The 22086-nt window shown below is 38.7% G+C and overlaps 1 protein-coding gene across 4 annotated transcripts in view; it reads left to right on the top strand.

Annotated features, from left to right (window-relative positions):
• Positions 1 to 22086, top strand: part of LAMA2 (laminin subunit alpha 2) — a 340056-nt gene that overhangs the window by 168346 nt on the left and 149624 nt on the right. For all 4 annotated transcript variants that reach the window (XM_064413130.1, XM_064413127.1, XM_064413128.1 and 1 more), the window contains exons 13-14: positions 16164 to 16274; positions 16881 to 17092. In XM_064413130.1, the coding sequence (XP_064269200.1) occupies positions 16164 to 16274; positions 16881 to 17092 (323 nt within the window). The remainder of the gene's footprint in view (positions 1 to 16163; positions 16275 to 16880; positions 17093 to 22086) is intronic.

Below are 22086 nucleotides of genomic sequence, written 5' to 3' on the forward strand. Positions count from 1 at the left end.
GACACTCTGTGTTCATCATGTGCATTCATTATGATCACATTGGATATAATTTCATAGCTTGACTTAATGTATTTATTCCCCAAGCTTGTGAGTGTTGTGTTACTTTTTAGGTGCCTCTTATTTTTCAGAACATTAAAATGAAGTGTGTATAGGACAATAGTATCACATGAGTTTCATGCTCAATTTGTTGTGCACTATATTTTATAGCCAAAGATTAAGAAATTTCTGACATTTCAAAAAGTGGATTTGTGAAGGGAATAGGAGGCTTTCTTTGAAATATGTGACTTTAACCTATATTCACATAGCAGTTTCTATAAAAAAAAAAATTTCAAAATATCTACATGATTAAGTGTCTGAAGTCGACAGGCCTGAGAACATTTAATCTCAGTAGAACTTTTCCCTACCTGTATGAATTCAAATTCATGTTATATTACTCACACTCTCTATGTTAACATGCCTCATGGAACTGCAATGTTTTTTGATGATGAATCCTTCAAATGGGACTTCATATAGATATGACAGTCAAAGAGCTTGTGCCAGTGTAAGATTGATGTTGATTCTTTCAGCACATGTAACCCTTGGGCAGTAGACTTGCCCTCTTTTTTTGACAGTTATTAATTCATCCAAAGCAAATTTTCTCCATCATTCTGCCTTTAAAGCAGAGATAGCTTATGAATATAAGGGTCCTTTTTTTTTTCCTTCCCATAAAAGGTACAGTATATAAATTAATAAAATTAATAATTGGTAGAAAAGATACTGCTTCAAGTCTGTGAACAGAAGGCACTGTACTTGTAGGAACAAATAAAAAGTGGAAACCTATATAATCTGCTGTAGAATAATGTATTTTTTCTAATCAGACATACATGGAGAACATTTTTTTTATATTTTTCATTTAAGGGGAAAAAAATTATGAAGTCATGATAAAAATAGTACACATAATTGTAGTAACCACAAATTTCATACACCTGCATTATCCTCAGTATGGCTAAAGGATTTTTTCTCACCTCCCATTAAGACAAATTGAAGTTGAAAGAATAAATTCTTTTATGGAGGACTTATAAAGCTATGTATGCCCTTTCTGCTTTCTCAGTCTTGGGCATCAGCTCACTCCTTCTGTCTTTCCTTTGCCCTCCAATCTCATTAACTTGATTGCTCATCCTTCCTTCAGCCTTTTAAGAAGAAATGTATGGGTTTTTTCATAGAAAATCATATCTAAGAAAGATAGAGACTTTGAACTTGAAGAAAAAAAAAACTGAAAAGATTTTCAGAAAGGACCTTTTTTTTAAGATTATTTGAAACAAGCTTGGTCTTTTTCTTACCCTTTAAAACAACAGCACAGTTTTGTAGTTTTTGGAAATGAGTTCATAGCAAGTTTTATTTTCACAGTGTGCATATGATACACACTGTGTGTGTGTGTGCCTGCACATGAGTAGTGTTCCTATATATGAGCACATTGCCTCAAGTAATAATCATCTGTAGATTACCATGATGGTGATAACAAGTGCAGAATTGCTTTCATGGGTACAATAAAGAAAGGCATGATAGATTTTTATCTACACTGCTTAAAAAAAATCTGTCTTAAAGCATATTTGTTAATTAAGTGCTGTCTGTACTGTTCTGAAATATCTTTGTTCCTTGAGTAAAACAGTATTAAAATTCAGGGTTTGTGTGATACATACATACATCCAGTTACTGCTAACTAGCATTCATTTAAATTAACATCAAACACAAATTTCTTTCTCTAGGAAGAAAACATAAGTATTTTTCAAAACTATGTTAGTTTGTCATGAGTAGGGTTAGCAGAAGAAAGGCTGCAAAACTAGCAAGCCAGGACAGCAGCCAGGAATTTAATAATGAGAATGCATGGGCTCTAGAGGCAAAGTAATTCAAAATATGGTTTTTACTGACTGAAAATAGACAAAAATCACACGGTTCTGATTCATCATTTTGTTTTTCCCTTTACCTGAAAAATGAAAGCAAAATTCAAGGAGTTGGGTTTTTTTTCTATCATTAGTATTGGTGAATTGTAGTACACAGAGACAAGTTTATACACATCCATATCTTTTTTTAATACTCAAATATTTATTCTTACTGCTTTTGTTTTGATATGTGATCCTTAGAGGTCTCCATGATATGCAGCAAAATGCCAAATAAGAATATATTATTGTTGCACTTATTATATGAAATGACAAGCCCACCTCTGAAGAGCAGATATTTGGCTTTGCAAAGCCTTGCATTTTTCTTAGAAAATAAAGAATTTTTTTCAAAATATTGAAAAATATTGATTTCTTTACATTTTATTTCATTCAAAATATCCCACTTAGAAACACTGGCAGTTATTAAAAGCAGTATATCCTTCCTGTCAGAATAATTTTGCCCAACAGATATTCCAGTTACAAAACTCCTTCAAGCTTGAAACATTATGATGTATTTCAGTTTCCTAAAGGATCCCAAAGTGCATCTTATGTCATACTTTGCTTTGAATTACTAGTGCAGCCATCGTTGTGGTACAGTATTGTCAATAGTAATATTGCAAGCCATTTAAGTAGAAGGAGATAGGAAAGTAACCCTTGGCTGGCTAGAAGTGAAAAGTTTTTGGGGTTTTTTTCCATTTTCTTTTGTGACAAACTTGAGAAATAACATCCCTGGGCTGTTTTGCTTGGTGCTTTACAAACATGGAAACAAAAGGAAGCCTGAAATCAAGAATACTCACGGTCTAACTTGGTGAACTATACTAACAGCAGCTGGTTGTACCACTTGATGGCACTTGGAGATATATTTTAGTGGTGAACAAGGTGGGTTGTGCTAATGGTTTGACTCAATTATATTCAAGTTCTTTTTCAACCGTAATCATTCTGTGGTTCTAACAAAGACACAGAATTTAACTGTTTCTTGCTTTTACATACACTGTGTAAGCTTTTTCAGTAGAAAGTAAACACTTTAGGAGGCATCCATGGATTTTCATTTAGAGATCATCACAAGTGAGATGTCCTCAGCAATATCACAAGCAAAATACTGAACAGCCCTAAATGCCGTTGCAAAGCTGAAGAAGATATTTTTAAGAACAGCTTTTAATTTGGACCTGAACAGTTGCTCTTGTTTTATAGTCCTGCATTTTTGTGTTTAATAGTCCTTGCATGCTGGGATTTTGTTGCCATAGAAATATCAGCTTTTAGTTTTGCAAAATTATGCAAATTTTTCTTCTTGTTAAAATATTCACGAAGGAGTACAGCCAGAGAAGGGAGGGGAAGGGTCGGTTCTTGTGTAGTAATGGAACTGGACTTTGACATAAATGTTCTAATTAGTCATTTATTCTAATATTACAGGAAGGCATTTATTGATATGACTACTGTAATTACAGTTTTCCCCTTTGGAAGCACAGACCATAGAACTGGGAGAATAACATTTAATCATTAAAATTAAGAATTACTTTCAATTAGGAGATTGTTGACAGCTACCGGACCAGCAGTAAACAGTTTTTATTTAGAAACTTTTGATTAGGATATGGTACTTAGAAACAGGTCTCAGAGCTGATGCTCAAATACTGAATTTGATTACAAATTCACTAGTAGTCCGAAACATCTTTGCAGTTTAATAAAAAGTGGTATTTTTACCCAGACTTACACCATTTAGCCACTCTGGCCTGCTAAATTGGTGCTTATAGTGATCAGAGCAGCAGTTGCAGCAGCTGTTGATTTTGTATTAAGGGGTTTGTTTGGTTTTGGTTTTTTCTTTCCCTTCAGTTTAACTGTATTCAGTCAGGGAAAAATGTCTGCAACTGTGATGATGTACAAGGTTAATTTCTTTAAATATCCTTCTATGATGTGCGCTTGACATACTGTGCTACAGGGTCACAGCTCCTGGTGTATTTTTTTCCAGATTGGTGGACTTCCAAAGATTGAGGTTTACCTGCCACCACAATAATACACATGGGCAATAATTGTACATTAATTCAGTTATCACATCACTGCTGGAAGAATATACCCCTGTTTTGTATTTTTGAATCCTTTCTCTAGTTACAGCAGCTTGGGAAACTAGTTGGGAAGGCACAGTCAAGATCATGTGAAAAGCAAAAAATAGAGAAATTGAGTAACCATTTTAAGGTTATGTGCTTTGGTTACTATGGTTAAGTAACTGAAACAAAGTAATCACATATTTTAAATTTTGTTACAGTTTATCAATAGAAGAGTCAATTTTAGACTTAGGAGTGGTTGACCAGAGAGTTTCGTTTCTCTTCTTGAGTGAGAGGAAGCGACAACTGGGAATTATGGTAGAGATTTGAGAATTTGTAAAGTAAATGTCAACATTCATAAATACATTTCAGTAGACAGCATATAATCTTACTGTGCAAATTTTTCAATCTGTCACTGATTACATTAATTTCTTCAGTGCTAAGTTCAGAAGGAGCAACTACTCAATGTAAGTAGGAGTGGCAGCAGAGGGCTCACAGGAGACCTGATGTTATTCAGTTCCCATCTTCCTTAGGAACTGAGATTTATTCCATTTTTCATTTTAGTGTTCCATGACATAATTGAATGTTTCAACATTATATATTAAACACAATGAGCAATTGTATTTTATTTAGACATCCAAATAATACAGTCCAGTTCATCCAAAGAGGAAGAGAACTAGGGTTATGAAATGATACCTTTAATACAGTATCTCAGTAACAGTGAGACTGGGCTGAGTTTATGGATATAATTTTGAAAAATATAAGAAGTTTCTTATTGATTTTTTTAAAATATTTACCATTTAAATGCTTCTTAGCAGATATATTGAATCAAAGGAATTGTGCAATATTTTCATTGGTCTAAATTGTTTGTGACAAACTGTTTTAAATATGGAAGGCCTGGAAATACTCATAAGATTGTCATGTTTAGGATGGCAGACATTATCAACTTCTATACCAAAATTATGCCTTGAACTTCTGAATCAAGAAGGAAAAGACACCAGCACCAAAAATCAGATAAGTTTAAGTTGTCTGGTTACACTTGATCTACTGATATTCTAGCAAAAGCAAGGGATACCTTCAAGGGATTATTAAGGAGAAACTCACTTGATTTTAATATCTTACCCTGTTGGCGTTCTTTCTTGCCTAATGTTTCCATTGTGTTTGAATCTGAATACACAGTATATCTCTGATAGGTACAGGATATTCTTCCTATGGCCAAGTGATCAGATGCTGTGAAAGACTGCTTAGTTAAGACTAATAAGTGTTCTGGAAGGGTCCCAGTTTCTCAGGTATTGAGCATAAATAGGGAAGAAACATGGTCAAGGTACATAAGAAATTCAATTTAGTAGAGTTTTCAATGCTCCTTATGAATTGTGCTTACTCTTTGGACAAGTTTTATTTGTCTTCTAAAAAAACCCATTCACTTAGGGAAAAAAAAAAGAAAAAAATAAACCCACAGATTTGATGGTTCTTTCCATTGCTGGGAAAATTTTAAATATTAAGATTTATTGTGAATATGTTGCTCCATTGTCTAATGAAACAACATAGTCACAATATTTGTGAATAAAACTCCTTTCAATAGGAATTTGAATAAAACCCCTTTTTCTTTTACTCAAGTCTGCCTTAATGTAGGATCAGCAGAGGAAATAGTAAAAATTAAAGAGCCTGTATCATAACATTCTGAATAAGATTCCAGGAAAGAATGACTTTGAAATCTTGGCTGTTGGAGTGGTCTGTTTGAAGAAACTGAAGATGACAATGAATGGTTTGAAATTCTAAGTTTTCTCTTTGAATGGTTCAATATTGTAGACAGATTCTCATGGAAAGCAATTGAGCCAACCACTGATAAGTAGTCAGGCTTCTTTACTTAAACTTACTCCCTTACTTGCTATACTTCTCTGGAAGCAGTGTTCCGAAAAAGTGAAAATAAGTATAATGTAACATCAAATTATGCAGAAGAATTTTGGGTGTACTTGAGCAGGGAAACGAGGATTGTGAACCAGCTGGCATAGAGCTGGGGGAACTCTAGATGGCAGAAAGTTTTGGGAAAGAGTCCATTTTTTCAGGGGAAAAGTTTAACTTCCCTATAATGAAAACTGACTTTTTTTTAAGCTAGCCAGAACTATACTGTCATTCAAATAAAACATGATTATTCTGCTCCCTGCTTTATCTGAAATATTGCTCTAATGCCTCAGAAGAGCTTTTATATCCTATCTAAATTCAATCTGTCTAAGAGAGGAGAGTCTATTTAATCTCTAATTGGATCTGGAGTAGAACTAACACATGCAATCTTTACTGAGAGCTATTACTAAATGAAGAAAGGTTTGACGTCTTCTTGGTGATGGTTCTATCAGAATTCTTTTCTAGTCCCTGCCTTTCCTCACACTACCACTAGCTCGAAGACTGGATCAGCAAAATCCAATTAAATATCATAAATTTACAGCTGGTACTTTTTCATAAAGAAGATAATAACCCAGATGAGAGCTGAATTACCAGTGAAATATTTCCTTCAACACAAGTAAATTAAGGGAGAAAAAGGAGCCCTTGGTCCATTCCCTTCTGCACTGAGCGGGCTGCACTTAGCCATCAGTTAAGGTGGTACATTGTTCAGTGGCTCATCAAACCATAACACAGATGCTTAAGTGTTGATGAATTATGGACCAACTTTGTCACCACAAGTAAACTGGGAAAAATCTTACTTTATTTAAAGGATTTCCTTCACATGGGAAGTGCTGATAGTCTGGTGACAGATATCTCTACATTTGCTGAAATCCGTGTCATAAAATAAATGCGTGCCTAGAGAGTTTGTGAAGGTGAAAGAGTCCAAATCAACTTCAACCTTTCATTGCAGCTCTATTTCATGGAAATTCAAGAAGGCTAGCGGGGGATGTTAAGCTATGTTATCATTCCAGTACCTTCAAGCATAATTTTTAGATAATGCCAAAGGAATATGACAAAGCCACTGGAAGACTGGGTGAATATCTGTGTAATTTCTCACAATCATGGCAGCAAGCAAATAACATTCACAGGTGTATCAAGAAACAAGTGGGGTGTTTGTTTTGTGAATGTCTTCCAGAATAAGAAAACATTACTACCTCTTACAACTTTCAGTTACTATTAGCACCTTGCTGTGAGACTCCTTGGGTTTTTTATTCAACTATACGTGTGTTAACATTCTCCACAGAAATGTTCTGCTCATTCATATTTGTAGCCTTTGCACATTTTTCCCCCCTTTTTAAATTTTCTGGTAGCATTTGTTCATTTGGTATAGTTCTAATTGTATGACCATGTATATAATTGTATCATAGAAAGAAGAATTCATGTTTTTCCAAATCCTTTTACCCTACTATAGTTGTATTGTACCTATATTGGTCTAATAAAAATATTAACACTCTATAATGCTTGTCTCTCTAGTACAATATGTCACTGACTATATTTCTGCCACAACCACTACCAGTGAAGAGGGAAAAGATAGTTCAACTTGTTGATATTTGTTAACGCTTAAGGATGGGGTATACTAGTGGACTTGGCATTGTTGGATTAATGGTTGGACTTGAGGGTCTCACAGTTCTTTTCCAACGTAAATGAGTCTTATGATTCTATGATGCTTTTTATTTCACTGGTTTGAAAATCTGATGTTGCATGAGTATTGGTCTAAACCTAGTTTAATGCAGTAATATAATTTTAGTTTTGAAGGTGTTGTGTTCTCTTGGATTAGGCCTGAAATCCAAGCCCCTATTAGTTAAACCCATCGTTGTGTAGATTTTACTATGAAATATCTGAGCAACGTGTATTTGTTCTATTTCAACAATACACTGAGTGCATAATTATTTATTCATTTGTGAAATTTTATGTCTTCTAAGTTGCTTTTTGAATATAAATACAAAGTGGAATGATTTGAAGATTGTCCTTTGGTGGGGTCACCGACCAGCCACTTTCCTTTGACTCTACAGAGGACTTCTTCCAGTTGCCTACACATAACCATTTAGTGCCATATCAGATGCTCCAGTTCATATTTAGGTGCTTTAATCACAAAATGAGTCTCTTCTTAACTGACAGAAGAGCATTTTACTGCTTAATGAGATAAGGGATTGTAATCAGCACCCTGTTTAACGGAGATAGCTCCTAATCTGAAGTTACATTTGGCAGATGTTCAGAAGAAACAGGGCTGCCTGCAGTGCAGTGGGCTAAGTGCTAAACCTTTACAGGAGAGTTACAAGAGACATTGGAGAGGCAGAGCATGAATCTTTATGTGGTAACTCAACAACAAGATGGAATATACATCTGTATAAGAAGGAGATATTCTCCAAGGACATTAGCAGGAGAGACCCTGACAGCTTGCCTTGGGAAAGCAGCACATTCACTAAGTGCAGGAAGAGAAAGACTTGTAAAGTTTGTTTTCCATATGAAGAGATGCAAGCTTTCCTCATCTCTAGCCTTGCTAATATTTGTAGAAATGTTGTTATTCTTCAGTGCTCCAAGTATTTTTGGTCTACTATCACTTATCTTGGCTTGAAGGTAATTTTAGTGGGACAAGCATATAATATCAAAACATGCTTTACACAGGGTAGTGCTGGGTTCTTCCTCCTACCTCCCAGCTCTTTTGCTGTTGAGCATGGGCATTTATTCACAGGAAAGGAAACATCTTTTCTGCTTTGTGAGCCACTCAGGAGCAGGAGGTGGAGCTTCCTTGTTCCTGAGTGACCCATTATAGGTAATACTGAACAGGTGTGGGGCTTTGCTTTGTGAGCCACTCAGGAGCAGGAGGTGGAGCTTCCTTGTTCTGGAGTGACGCATTATAAGAGACCTCTGGGGAGCGCGGCGACCCGGAGTGCAGCGAACAGGAGCAGGCAAACAGGGTCACAGCAGTTCGCGCAGGCAGGGCAAGCAGGCAGGGCTGCAGGTTCCAGCTAGTTTGGTGAAGTATTGTTTTATTGGTTGATTGATCTTGGGCTTTCTCCTAAGCAATGGTTTTAACCCGGTCAAAATCCGTGGTTGGTACAAGTGTATATGACCAAGTAGAGCCCTCCAAAAAGGATGCGTCTATACAGACTCATTCCTGCCCGGAGTGTTTGAGCTTATCAGTGGCTTCAGGGGATGTTATGGAGAAGGCCTGCCTGAGGTGTGAACAAGTGAATGACCTCCTTTCGCTAGTGGCTGTGCTTAGGGAAGAAGTCGAAAGGTTAAGGAGTATCAGGGATAGTGAAAAGGAAATAGACTGGTGGAGTTCAGCCCTTACATCTTTAAGGGAGGCCCACCAGGAGTCAGAGGGCTCATATGTCTTCCACTCTCAGGCAATAGAGGGGCACCTGGTAGATGAAGGGGAGTGGAAATGGGTCCCTGCTCGGGGTGGTAATAACAAAAATCCCTCCTGCCCCCCATCCCCTAGCCAGGTGCCACTTCAGAATAGGTATGAGGCACTGGATCTAGACAGCCAGAGAGATGATTTAGAGGAAAATTATCTACCCAGTGAGCCTCCCAATTATGACTTGCCTAAAAAAATGATTACCACCTCTAATGTTAAGAAAAAAAGAAGGGTAATCGTGGTGGGTGATTCCCTTCTGAGGGGGACAGAGGGCCCCGTATGTCGACCTGACCCATCCCACAGGGAGGTCTGCTGCCTCCCTGGGGCCCAGATACGAAACATCACTGAGAAGCTTCCTAGGCTGATTCAGTCCTCTGATTATTACCCACTGCTGATACTCCAAGCTGGCAGTGATGAGATTGAAAAGAGGAGTGTCAAGGTGATTAAAAGGGAGTTTAGGGCACTGGGTCAAGTGGTTGATAGGATAGGTGCACAGGTAGTGTTCTGCTCAGTCCCTTTGGTGGCAGAGAAAAATAATGAAAGGAATAGGAAAACTCATATCATTAACAAATGGCTCAAGGGTTGGTGTTATCGGCAAAATTTTGGATTCTTTGATCATGGAGCAACCTTTATGGCACCTGCTCTATTGGAATCAGATGGGGTACATCTCTCTGTTAAGGGTAGGAGGTTTTTAGCTCATGAACTGGCAGACCTTATTGAGAGGGCTTTAAACTAGGTTTGAAGGGGGAAGGGGATGCAGCTGGGCTGTTTGGAAGCAGGCCCAAGGGTGGTAAGACTGTGTTAGGGGAGAAATCAGCAGCCAGCTGAGATGCATGTATACCAATGCACACAGCATGGGTAACAAACAAGAAGAGCTGGAGGCCATGGTGCATCAGCAGGACTATGATGTACTTGCCATCACAGAAACGTGGTGGGATGACTCACATAGTTGGAGCACTGCACTGGATGGCTACAAGCTCTTCAGAAAAGACAGAAAAGGGAGAAGAGGTGGAGGGGTGGTCCTTTATATTAGGGAGGTTTTGGATGTCACAGATATTGAGACTAATGATGATGAAGTTGAGTCCCTATGGGTAAAAATTAAGGGGAAGGCCAACAAGGCTGACATCCTACTGGGAGTCTGCTATCGTCCACCCAACCAGGATGAAGAGGTGGACAACTTATTCTATAAACAACTGAACAAAGTCTTAGGATCATCAGCCCTTGTTCTTGTAGGTGACTTCAACCTACCAGACATCTGCTGGGAACTCAATACAGCAAAAAAACAGCAATCTAGAAGGTTTTTAGAATGTGTGGAGGATAACTTTTTGTCACAACTGGTGGGCAAACCCACCAGGGGAGGGGCTATGTTAGACCTATTGTTTACAAATAGAGATGGACTGGTAGGTGATGTGGAGGTTGTAGGCCGCTTGGGGCATAGTGATCATGAAACTATAGAATTCTCAATAATTGGTGAAATAAGGAGGAATATCAATAAGATCTCTACACTGGACTTCCGGAGGGCAGATTTTGGCCTATTTAAAAGACTTATCCAGAGAATTCCTTGGGAAACAGCCTTTAAAAACAAAGGAGTCCAGGAGAGATGGGTGTGCTTCAAAGCAGAGATCTTGAGGGCACAAGAACAGACTGTCCCTGTGTGCCGAAAGATGAGGAGACGAGGCAAACGTCCAGTCTGGATGAGTAATGAGGTTTTGAAGGAACTTAGAAATAAGAAAAAGATGTATCATCTTTTTAAGGAGGGAGTGATTTCTGAGGAATTATTTAAGGGTGCTGCCAGGGCATGTAGAAAAAAAATTAGGGAGGCCAAAGCTCAGTTTGAACTCAACTTGGCAACTTCTGTTAAAAATAATAAAAAAAGTTTTTACAAATATATTAATGGTAAAAGGAAGGGTATAACCAACCTCGGTTCCTTATTGGATGGAGCAGGCAAACTAGTTACTAAAGATGCGGAAAAGGCGGAAGTGCTTAATGTTTTCTTCACCTCAGTCTTTAGTGGTAAGACAGCTTATCCTCATGACAACTGTCCTCTAGGGTTGGTAGGTGGTGCCAGGGATCAGAATGGTCCTCTTATTATCCAAGAGGAGGCAGTCAGAGAACTGCTGGGACACTTGGATATTTATAAATCAATGGGACCAGATGGGATCCACCCTAGGGTGATGAGGGAGCTGGCAGATGAGGTTGCCAAGCCGCTCTCCATCATTTACCAGGAGTCATGGCTCACTGGTGAGGTTCCAGATGATTGGAAACTGGCCAATGTGACACCTGTTTACAAAAAAGGTGGTAAGGAGGATCCTGGTAATTACAGGCCAGTTAGCCTGACCTCAGTACCAGGTAAGATAATGGAACGGTTCATACTAAGTGCTATCACACAGCACTTACAGGATGGCCAGGGTATCAGACCGAGTCAGCATGGGTTTATGAAGGGTAGGTCATGTCTGACCAACCTGGTCTCCTTCTATGACCAGGTAACTCGTCTGATGGATGCAGGAAAGGCTGTGGATGTTGTCTATTTAGACTTCAGCAAGGCCTTTGATACTGTCTCCCACAGCACACTCCTGGAAAAGCTGGCAGCCCGTGGCTTGGATAGGAGCACTCTTCGCTGGGTTAGGAACTGGCTGGATGTCCGGGCCCAAAGAGTGGTTGTGAATGGTGCTGCATCCAGCTGGCAACCAGTCACCAGTGGTGTCCCTCAGGGGTCTGTACTGGGACCAGTTCTATTTAATATTTTTATAGATGACATGGATGAGGGCATCGAGTTCTTTATTAGTAAATTTGCAGACGACACTAAGCTGGGAGCTTGTGTTGATCTATTGGAAGGAAGGAGGGCTTTGCAGAGAGACTTAGATCGGTTGGATGGATGGACAGAGTCCAACAGTATGAAGTTTAATAAGTCTAAGTGCCGAGTTCTGCATTTTGGCCACAAAAATCCCCTACAGCGTTACAGGCTGGGGACGGTGTGGCTGGACAGTGTTCAGGCAGAAAGGGACCTGGGGGTGCTGGTTGACAGCCGATTGGATATGAGCCAGCAATGTGCCTTGGTGGCCAAGAAGGCCAATGGCATCCTGGCCTGCATTAGGAATTGTGTGACCAGCAGGAGCAGGGAGGTCATTCTCCCCCTGTACTCGGCACTGGTGAGGCCACATCTTGAGTACTGTGTCCAGTTCTGGGCCCCTCAATTTAGGAAGGATATTGAGATACTTGAGCGTGTCCAGAGGAGAGCAACGAGGCTGGTGAGGGGCTTGGAAAACAAGCCCTACGAGGAACGTTTGAAGGAACTGGGGTTGTTTAGCCTGGAGAAGAGGAGGCTTAGAGGTGACCTTACTGCTCTCTACAACTTCCTGAAGGGAGGTTGTAGACAGGTGGGTGTCGGTCTCTTCCACCGGGCAGCAACTGACAGAACAAGGGGACACAGTCTCAAGCTACGTCAGGGAAGGTATAGGTTAGATATTAGGAAAAAAATTTTCACTGAAAGAATAATAAAGCACTGGAATTGTCTTCCGAGGGAGGTGGTGGAATCACCATCTCTGGATGTGTTTAAAAAAAAAACTGGACATGGCACTTGGTGCTATAGTCTAGTTGGGATGTTAGGGCATAGGTTGGACTTGATGATCTTAGAGGTCTCTTCCAACCTCATTATTCTGTGATTCAGTTTTGGTTGACCCTCTGTTTGGGTGTTGTGAGAAAGTCTTGTCTGCTCTCTTAAGGGCATGTAACATAATAATAAAGTTAGCAGTGAACAATTGCAAAAAGCCCAAAAAACTTATCTGCCAGAAACTTCTTGGATTACAACTAAGATAGCTGTGTTTTCTCTCTCCTATGCTTGTTATTTCTTATTGAGTCTGTGACTTTTCTTGAGCACGCAGATTCTGCCTCCAAAGCTGGAAAGAAATATATGATACATTAATCTAAAAACAGGTGGGAGAGACAACAGAAATTCTGTGGAATTTTCTTGACATTTTTATACAGCTGTTGTTGCCTCAACAATACATATCTTTGTCACCAGCCAGGCAAACTTTTATGCTCTGTTCCCTTTGGTGTTGATGGTCTCAGATGACAGTCCTCGAAGCAGAACTCTGAATCTTTGGGTGATACAGAGGAAAACCTGAAAGTAGAGGGATCTCATGTGTGCCCAATTTCTGTATTGCAGTTATATTTAAAATTCAGAGAAAAGTACTTTTTGCACAAGATGACATGCAGCGCATGGACTGACCTCTGAATTCCTTTGCCTATGACTGAACTTGTACTTCAGATATGCAGAGGAAGGAAATTACCACTGCAAACAATGACAAAAGGAAGTAGTACTTTTTGGTTTATGTAAGTTCAAGTTTTTTTCTAATCTGTATTGGTATTATACATACCATACAAGGTAAATACGTACTCTGAACTGTGACGTATTCTCTACAACAAGTGTCTTTTGGGGATCTTGTCTTCATTGTGTGATCCTGTTCATGATAATGAAAATCTTGCCAGTTGCAGGCTGAAACTCAGACTGCTGTGGCTAGCAGAGACCTCAAGAGACTTCTTAGGTATATTCCAACTCTTAGGCATCATATCCAGAGTATCTCTGACATACTGCTAATTAAGGAACTACTTCAATAACATTTTCAAGTAATTTGGTACTGTTTTCACTATCCTTAGAATCAGCTTTCTGTATAATCAAGCTGCATCTTTTTCATGCCTTCCCTGCAGTAGCCACAGGTAAATAAAAATGGCCACTACATCTCTCCAGACTTCTACGTTTTGGTAAATTATTTTCGCATTTCCTCTGACTGTTCTCTTTTTTGGACTAGGCAACCCACCCATTTCCTCGTGTTTCCTGTTGGTTATGTATTAGGAATAAAGGTTATGTAGCTGGGGAGCCTGTCTTGATACATAATTTTTATGGTTTGCCTGAAACTTCCTAATCTTTATTTTCCCATTATTTTCACTTTCTTGAATCTTTATAGTTAGTCTGAACTTGAAATAGAAATGATAAAATTCTGCAAAAGTTACTCTTCAGAAATATTTGTCTACAGCTGAAAGCAGTTCTGGGTACTTCTTGCAGCATTTCAGATATCTATATTTTCTACATTCCTCTAGCAGTTACAAACCAGTGCTTAGACTTGACCACAGGCAAAACAAAAATGCTGTAACAGCTGCATCCAAGCAAGAAAAAAGTCTTTTCATGTTGTTATGATCAAGGCTTTTAAGTAGTTGCATTGGTCCCAGCAGGTTTGGACACTGTGTAGATAAACAAGTGATGCCACTATTTGCTAGTGACTGAGCTAGGAGGAGCTGCAGACTCCATCAGGGGTGGAGAGGGAGGCCTTACAGAGAGACTTGGACAGGCTAGAGAGCTGGACCATCACCAGCAAAAGCTAACAGAAGCAACTGCTGGATTCTGTCCCTGGGATTGGGTACTCCGGCTTATACACACAAATTGTGAGGTGAGAGCCTGGAGAGCAGCACTGTGGAAAGAGATCATGGGGTTTGGGTTGATGGCAAGCTGAGCATGAGCCAGCAGTGCCCTGGCAGCCAGGAGGGCCAAGCATGTCCTGGGGGGCCTCAGGGACAACATTGCAGCTGGGCAAGGGAGGGGGTTGTCCTGCTCTGCTCTGCACTGGGGCAGCCTCATCTCAAGCAGCATGTGTACTTTTGGGCACCTCAAGGACATCAGACTATGAAAGTATATGAAGAGGAGAGTGACCTAGTTAGTAGGAGTGCCTTCCAGCTTGACATATTCTATGATTATGTGATCCTACAATTCTATTGGTCCAAGATCCAGGTTATGAATTGGAGGGAATTTTCTGGCTTTAACCCAACAATTAACTCCAATATGGGGTTTTTATATACCTTTATCACTAATTCAAAATCAGTTGATTACCAGGCCTTAAATGCTGGAATGTTTTTTGGGTTTATTTTTCACCCCTTGAATTAGATTCATCCTAAAATAATAAAGATGTTGACTTTCACTACTTTTTGTTACTGTGTGCAAAACCATCCAGTGTGATGAACAAATATGTCTTTGAGAATAACCAGATTATTCTCTTTGTAAAAGATTCACAAATTTGCTCTGTGCTCAGCAGTAGGCATTGGAAGGGCAGAAGAATCCCTGTGATTTTAATATTCTCAGAGAGGAGTCTCACATCACAATGAAGATTGAGGCAGACACATTTAAAACCCAAAATGTAGCTCTTGCAGGATTGATTTACTTATGCTGCTTCCAATCAATTAACAGAAAACATTATTTCTGTGCTGAACTCTGTCATTCAAGTCTGCAACTTTTGATTTGCATCATACTACATTCCATTTATGATGGAATAGCTTATGTCAATGCCATGATCCTGGGGGCTAAAAGAGCATGGAAAAAATATATTGCCATGACACAAGAGCCTGGTCGTTGACTTTTCACATTATAGGCTGGGTCAAACTGAGTGAAAGGGCTGAAACATTCTTTTAAAGTAAATTTATTTGACTCCATCAGGGAAAATTCTTACTTTAGGTTACAGTTCATTCTAAAAAAAAAAATAAAAAATCACAGCTCTTTTTTTTCTCTTTTGGTAGTTTGCTCCATCAATGAAACTGAAGTTATTGAATATTCTGTAGGTTGCTAAGGCTGCTGATACAGAGGCCAGTCTAAATGAGGACCATATAACTGAACAAATACACTGAAAACTCTAATGCAAGTATCTAGTGGAAATTTACACAGATTTCATATCTGTTTCTGATTTTTCTGTTAGTCTGTGGGTTTAAGGAATTCGCAGACTTCAACAGCTGTAATCCTCAGGGATCTGCATGTGGTTTTGCAACACTAGAAATCTACTGATGCTCAAGAAAACTGCCCCCAAGTGGTTAAGACCCATTTTCTTTTATTTAATTAGATTTTTTTCCTGTGTTTTTTTCCCCCAGGTAGCAGCTGCTGGAGGACATCTGAAATTTACAGTCTCCTATGATGTCACAGAAGAAGAAGAAGAAGAAGAAACAGCTAAATTGATGGTTCAATCTGATGTCGTCATAGAGGTAAAGTATTTTCAGCCAAAGCCAGAAATAAAGAAAAAAAAAAAAAGAAAGAAAATGAAAGAAAGAGAAAATGGTGTGGTTTTTCAGATGTTCAGTGTGAAGTCTGGTGGTTGAGGACACAAAACAGAAGGGTGCACATACTTTCAGTTAATTTCTAGTGTGAGAAAATGGATATACTTCAGAAAACTAAAAGATTCAATATCTCAAGGAGTCTCTGGTATTATTGCAGCTATTGTAAGTAGCTTAGAAAATTATAATGCTTCCTGTTCATCCATGAAGAAATAAACTAGTTGGTCATTTGAGGTTACACTTTGATGTTCTTTCAGTAGATCTCTTCTTTTCCACCTCAGCATTATATGAATTTGCCTTTGCCAATGTAGAGCCATGCACCATGACAGTAGGTTTTATCTGAAAAACCCAAACTTTCTTTTCCACTGCTTTTCAGTTCTATCAGGCAAGCCCATTTCAGGTTTATGAAAAGTGAGTATTATTCCTGATATTTGTTATTCTTGTAAAATATATTATTCAATAAATCATGTACCCCAATGGGCTTTTTTGCAAGACTTTTTCATGTTTAAAATCTCTCTCTTTCATGGCTCTCTCTAGGGAGGTGACTTGAAAATCAGCACTCCAAAAGGGATAATTCACCTGCAGCCGTCTGAAGAGCACACTGAAGAAATTGTGCTGAAACCAGAATCTTTCTCAGTGCATGGCACTGATGTTCCAGTCAGCAGGAGGGAGTTCATGACTATCCTGGCAAACGTGAAGAGGATCCTCATAAGAGCCACATACAGCAATGGGATGAATGCCATCTACAGGTGAATGTGAGGAACGGGTCCCTTTGCTGCAGGCAGCTTCTCAAAAGAGTTTTCTCTCTTTCTCTCAAGGCTGATGTAATTTAAAACACTCTAATTTATTATCATGAAATCCATAGCATTCATTTACACTTTCAAACTTTTGTTAGTATGTTTTTCGTTTTGGGTAGACAGGAGGAGGAAGGCAACAGAAGGAAGCAGCCTTTTAAGAAAATGAAATTACATGGACTATTAAGGCATGAATGACAGTTCTATAAATATGTTTATTCTGTGAACACAGTAATTCCCATGTACATGGTAAATCATGGAGAGCAGTAATAACATGTTGAAGTAGGAAATGATATATTGCTTATATATCGTTTTTCCCATTTAATGACCATACAGGGCCACATTAACAGTGAACCAGAGAATAATATCCTCAGTCTCCAAGCTGGAAAAGTGCCTCAAGGGGAATTTTCTATGTTTTTAATCAGTACCACACACAGAACTGGCTAATCCCAAAGCCTTTCCCTTGATTTATGTCAGGATGCTGCGTGGACTGCTCAGATTCACTGATTTGATGTGAACTCTTCTGAGTCCTCTGATAAAATTAAAGACATATGAGATGATACAGTTCTATTTCAGTTGCTGCAGTGTGTTGGAAACTGTAAAGCTCATCTTGCATTTCAAATTTTTCTAAGTGCATGAACAAATACTCCAGACGGGGTGAAGAAAACATCTCTCCTGATACTGTGTGATTAACATTAATAGTTAGGTGGCATAAGTAATATTTTTAAAATGTGTAATGGATTTGATTGCATAGTAGCTTTTTACTCACAAGGCAGGAAACCTGAAATGCTCTCTAATCTGCACATCAGTTGATTCAGTGGCATAAGCCAATTTGGAATGGAGGAGCTGATAGCACATTTAGTGATTATTTGCCGAGAGCACAGACAGAGTTTTTGCTGCTGTGAAATTTCTTCAGCAATCTAACCATCATTTGAATACTTAGGTAATTAAAATATATCCTAAATTGAAAGGCAGGTTGTGTCAACAGCATGCAGTTTTCTGATTTGAGCTTCAGCAGTGTAAATTTTTTCCCTGCAAAAGAATTCATATTTCTTCAGTCTCTGTCTTTTCCTGTGGTTAATTAGTATGTATTACATCTCTGTAAGTAAGTTTGTGAATTATAACTAGCTTGAGTTTGGGCCAAACTGCTTCCTAATTTGCTCATTCAGTCATCAACATTGCATTCTTTTGCATCTCCCTGCATCCAGTTTGAAAGCCTTTCATGATCCCTCAGCTTCCCACCCTGGTTTTTGAGGAGAGCCAAAACACCTGGCCAGAGCTCACCTCTTATGCACTATGAGCAGACCATAAGCTGTTAATTTACAACTTACAGCTGAGACTAGTGGGAGCTCAGGGAGTGATGATCTTCTGCTCTCTTCTTATTCAAGTATAAAAAACCCCAAACCATTACTCAGAATTTTCCAAACTAAAGGCATGCAGGAGCAGTTTTGGGATGAACAATAAGGGCTTTAATGCTACTTTTAAAGCAGATATGTAAGATTGACTTCCTTTTGGCCAGAGGTCTTACTGAGTAGAAGGGGAAATGCAAACTTTTGAAGGAGATATGTATGATTGCCTTTCCTCAGGCCAAAGGTGTTACTGAGTTTTATAGGAAACGCAAACTTCAGTTATCAGAGGTTTACATATATTTGAGTGCTGACATTTGTACTAGTAGGAGAAGGGGGGCTCTCCTACAAAATGCACTTTGGCTGGGCAGTTGTGAAGAAAGTGCCTTGCTGGACATGTAAGGGCTCCATCCTGCCCATACTGTGGAACAGTGTGGGTGGGATGGATGAGATCCCCTCTGGACAGCAGTGTAGAGCTCAGGTAAGAACACACACAGAACTGGCACAATCTATAGAATGTGCCTTGTAAGTCAGGCAGAGCTGTCTGGTAAATTTGGAAGACTATATATCACTGTCTGCATCCCTGACTACTGCTTTAGCCATTTGGTCATGTGTGGTGCCTCACCGTTTCACAGTCTTGTTCATATTCAGCCTTTGGGAACAGTTTAGTGGTGTGTTAAAGATAATTTTCTGAAAGCACTTTTAAAAAATGCTATGTGAGAAGAGCTCTGCAACACACATATAATTTAGGCTTTGTATGCTGGTAGCCATCAGCTTCTAGGTGTAGTGACATTACAGTTGTGAAGATTGGTCCCTTAAAGACAATGAGTTAAAATGGGGTTAGGGGAAGGAACTGAAGTGATTTTGAAGAGTATCTTTTTTTGCTATAAATGGTCTTATATTACTGGTACATTTCTGGCTGTCCCTCTGATGTGTCTTACCAGAGAAGAATGCAGTGGTTGCTGTATTGCTGTGTAATAAAGTAAACAATTTTATTGAGTGCTCTCAGGGTGCTCATTGTGGTTTAGCATGACAGAAGAGAGCATGTGAAATTTCAGTCACAATTAAACAAATTCAGTTTTTAATCTTTAAGTGCAGCAATGATAGTTCCGCCTGTTAGGGTGGGATTTGTGAAGTCTCCTCAGAACAGTTCATGATTCCAGGCACCAGCAACAGCATCTACTGCCATCCAGCCTAGTTTATGATCTGCTGTGTAGGGATATTGCTAATTTTCAGGATGTGCCTCATTACCAATTGTTTTATATTCTCTTTGATTTTCACTCGTGCTGAATCATACTAGGTGCAGAGCTGTGCTCATCACTCTTAAGATCATGCTAAATAACCCTTTTCTCCATATTCTGTCCATTTAGTTCTTCAGGGAAAATGTAGATCCAATGAAGAAGATAGTCTTTGTGATATCTAGGGCTGATTAAGGACTCCAAAGGATGGTCTCCAAAGGAAGACTTTTTTGAAAAGAAATGCTGTAGAGCTAAGCCTTAATAGCTAAGTAGATATGAACTAAAGGCTTTGATTTTCTTTAAACAGGTATGTGCAGTGGACAGATGGATATTCCTCTGAGAGGGTTAAGAGGGTCTGGCAGACAGACAGAAATATTACAGGGTTGTTAGGTCCATTATGAATGACAATTTCTGCCTCAAAGCACCAGCAGAATTATGCAACATACTAATTAGAGATTGCTCTATTAGGTAACCTGTTCATTTAAGTACTGAAAGTTTTCAAAATGGATGTCACCACATGTGTGAGGATTCCAAAGGTGCTGTTATAATCTGTGCTTAAAAAGAGATTAGAATGGAGGCATAAAGTAACTTTCTTGCAGTCATGTAGAAAGAGACTTAAAAATTAAGTGTCGCTGACTCCAGCTGGCAAGAGCTTTAATTTAAAGGTTCTATTTTTACCCTTGTTTAGCTTAACCTACTAGAAACAGATTAGCTAATCTGTTATGCTTTCAAGTATTCACTAAACAATATGAATGGGGTTTGACTTAAGCATGGTTTTGTGTACATTTTTTAGGCAATTTTAAGCTTGCAGTGTTGTTATTGCTCTATGGCATCATTAGGAAGCTTTCTTATATGAGTGGGCAATTAGATGATCAAGTCAGATAAAAATTGAGAATACAGAAATGTAGCAATGAATATGAAAGTGAACCCAGCTTCTGGGTTTAAAATCTAATCATGTTTCCTCTAACATGAAAGATCTTCCAAGATCTTGAAAGATCTTGCAGTTAAGTCCATCTGTGGTAGAAGCAGCAGGCCAAGAAAAGATAACTCTCTCTTACTATTTTGTTTGATCAAATACTTTTAGCTTGTGCTTCAAAGAAAGTCTAGTAGTACTGTTTATTCAGTTTCAATATTCAGAGTGGTCACTGATGGTAAGTGTTGCAAACATGCAGATAGGCACTGGAAATTGGAATGCTAAAGAAAATAGATTGCTTGCAACCACATAGAAAGGAGTCCCTGCTAGACACCAGGAGAAAGAGGGAAGAAGAGGCCAAGGGTTTTTTCCCATATGCAGAATTGGCTCCAAGACAAATGAGCAATGATTGGGTCACTACTTCATGTGCCTTATGTAGCCAGTGTGATTCAGATGCCTGGCACAGCAGACAGTAAACTGTGCTGATGCTGCCTGAAATGTCCCCTTCCCTTTTAATCTTGTTTGTTTTTAGAAGTCAACAGTTGCCTGCTGACAGTAACAGTCAGCTTAAATATTTGGTCTTGATGTCTAACCTCAAATTGTTCATGCATCTCCAGGATCCAGTTCCTCATTACTGCCAGCATTATGTATTTTAATGAATGCAGAATGGCATCGAGGAATCAAAATTGCAGCCTCAAAACGGCAGAAAAGAAAATCACTGCAGCTTTCTTCACTGAGTAACTGTTAATGCTAAAAACTGTTAAACACATTAAAATCCCATTTAGCAAATAGCAGAATGTAATGAAAATTGGAGCAATTCAGTGAATACAAATGTGGGATAATACTGGGTGGATTGTTTCTGTGTGTTAGTGCTTCTCTTTGTTCCAAGATCAATGCTTAGAGAGAGCTAGGTGTAGTTCAAATGAGAAATAAAATTTGGCCTTTCCTTAAAAAATGTTTTCTTCATTTACAGGCTTTTTTCTTTAAAATTTTAATTTTTTTTATTGGTAATCGCTATTTGATATCTGATATCCTAGAGATTGGTTATCTTATCATAAAGAAAATTCAAATGAATGATTGCAAAATAAATGTACAGCCAGAAATGTACAGCAGTGGAGCAAAGGGGATATACTGAAAAGTCAGAGAGAATTTACTGAAGATCTGGATAGGAATAAGCAACTTTCTCTTAAAACAGTATCAATAACCTTTTACAGAGGTTCTGGTATCACCAAATCAGATTGAAGTTTTTAACTGCATTATACACAATGATAGTCCCTCCAAAGTCCAGTCATCTTCCTAGTGGTGGTAAAACTTCTGTTTTTCTGAAGCTTCTGTCTTAATTTAAGAAATCTTCCCTCTTGTCCTCCCATTATATTTTATGTTTAACTTGTTTGGAGTAGTCATAAAATCGAGTGGGAAAATATTCTGTCTTAAGCTTTCCTCCAACCACTG

The sequence above is a fragment of the Passer domesticus genome, chromosome 3 (genome assembly GCF_036417665.1).
Source record: "Passer domesticus isolate bPasDom1 chromosome 3, bPasDom1.hap1, whole genome shotgun sequence".
Lineage (NCBI taxonomy): Eukaryota > Metazoa > Chordata > Aves > Passeriformes > Passeridae > Passer > Passer domesticus.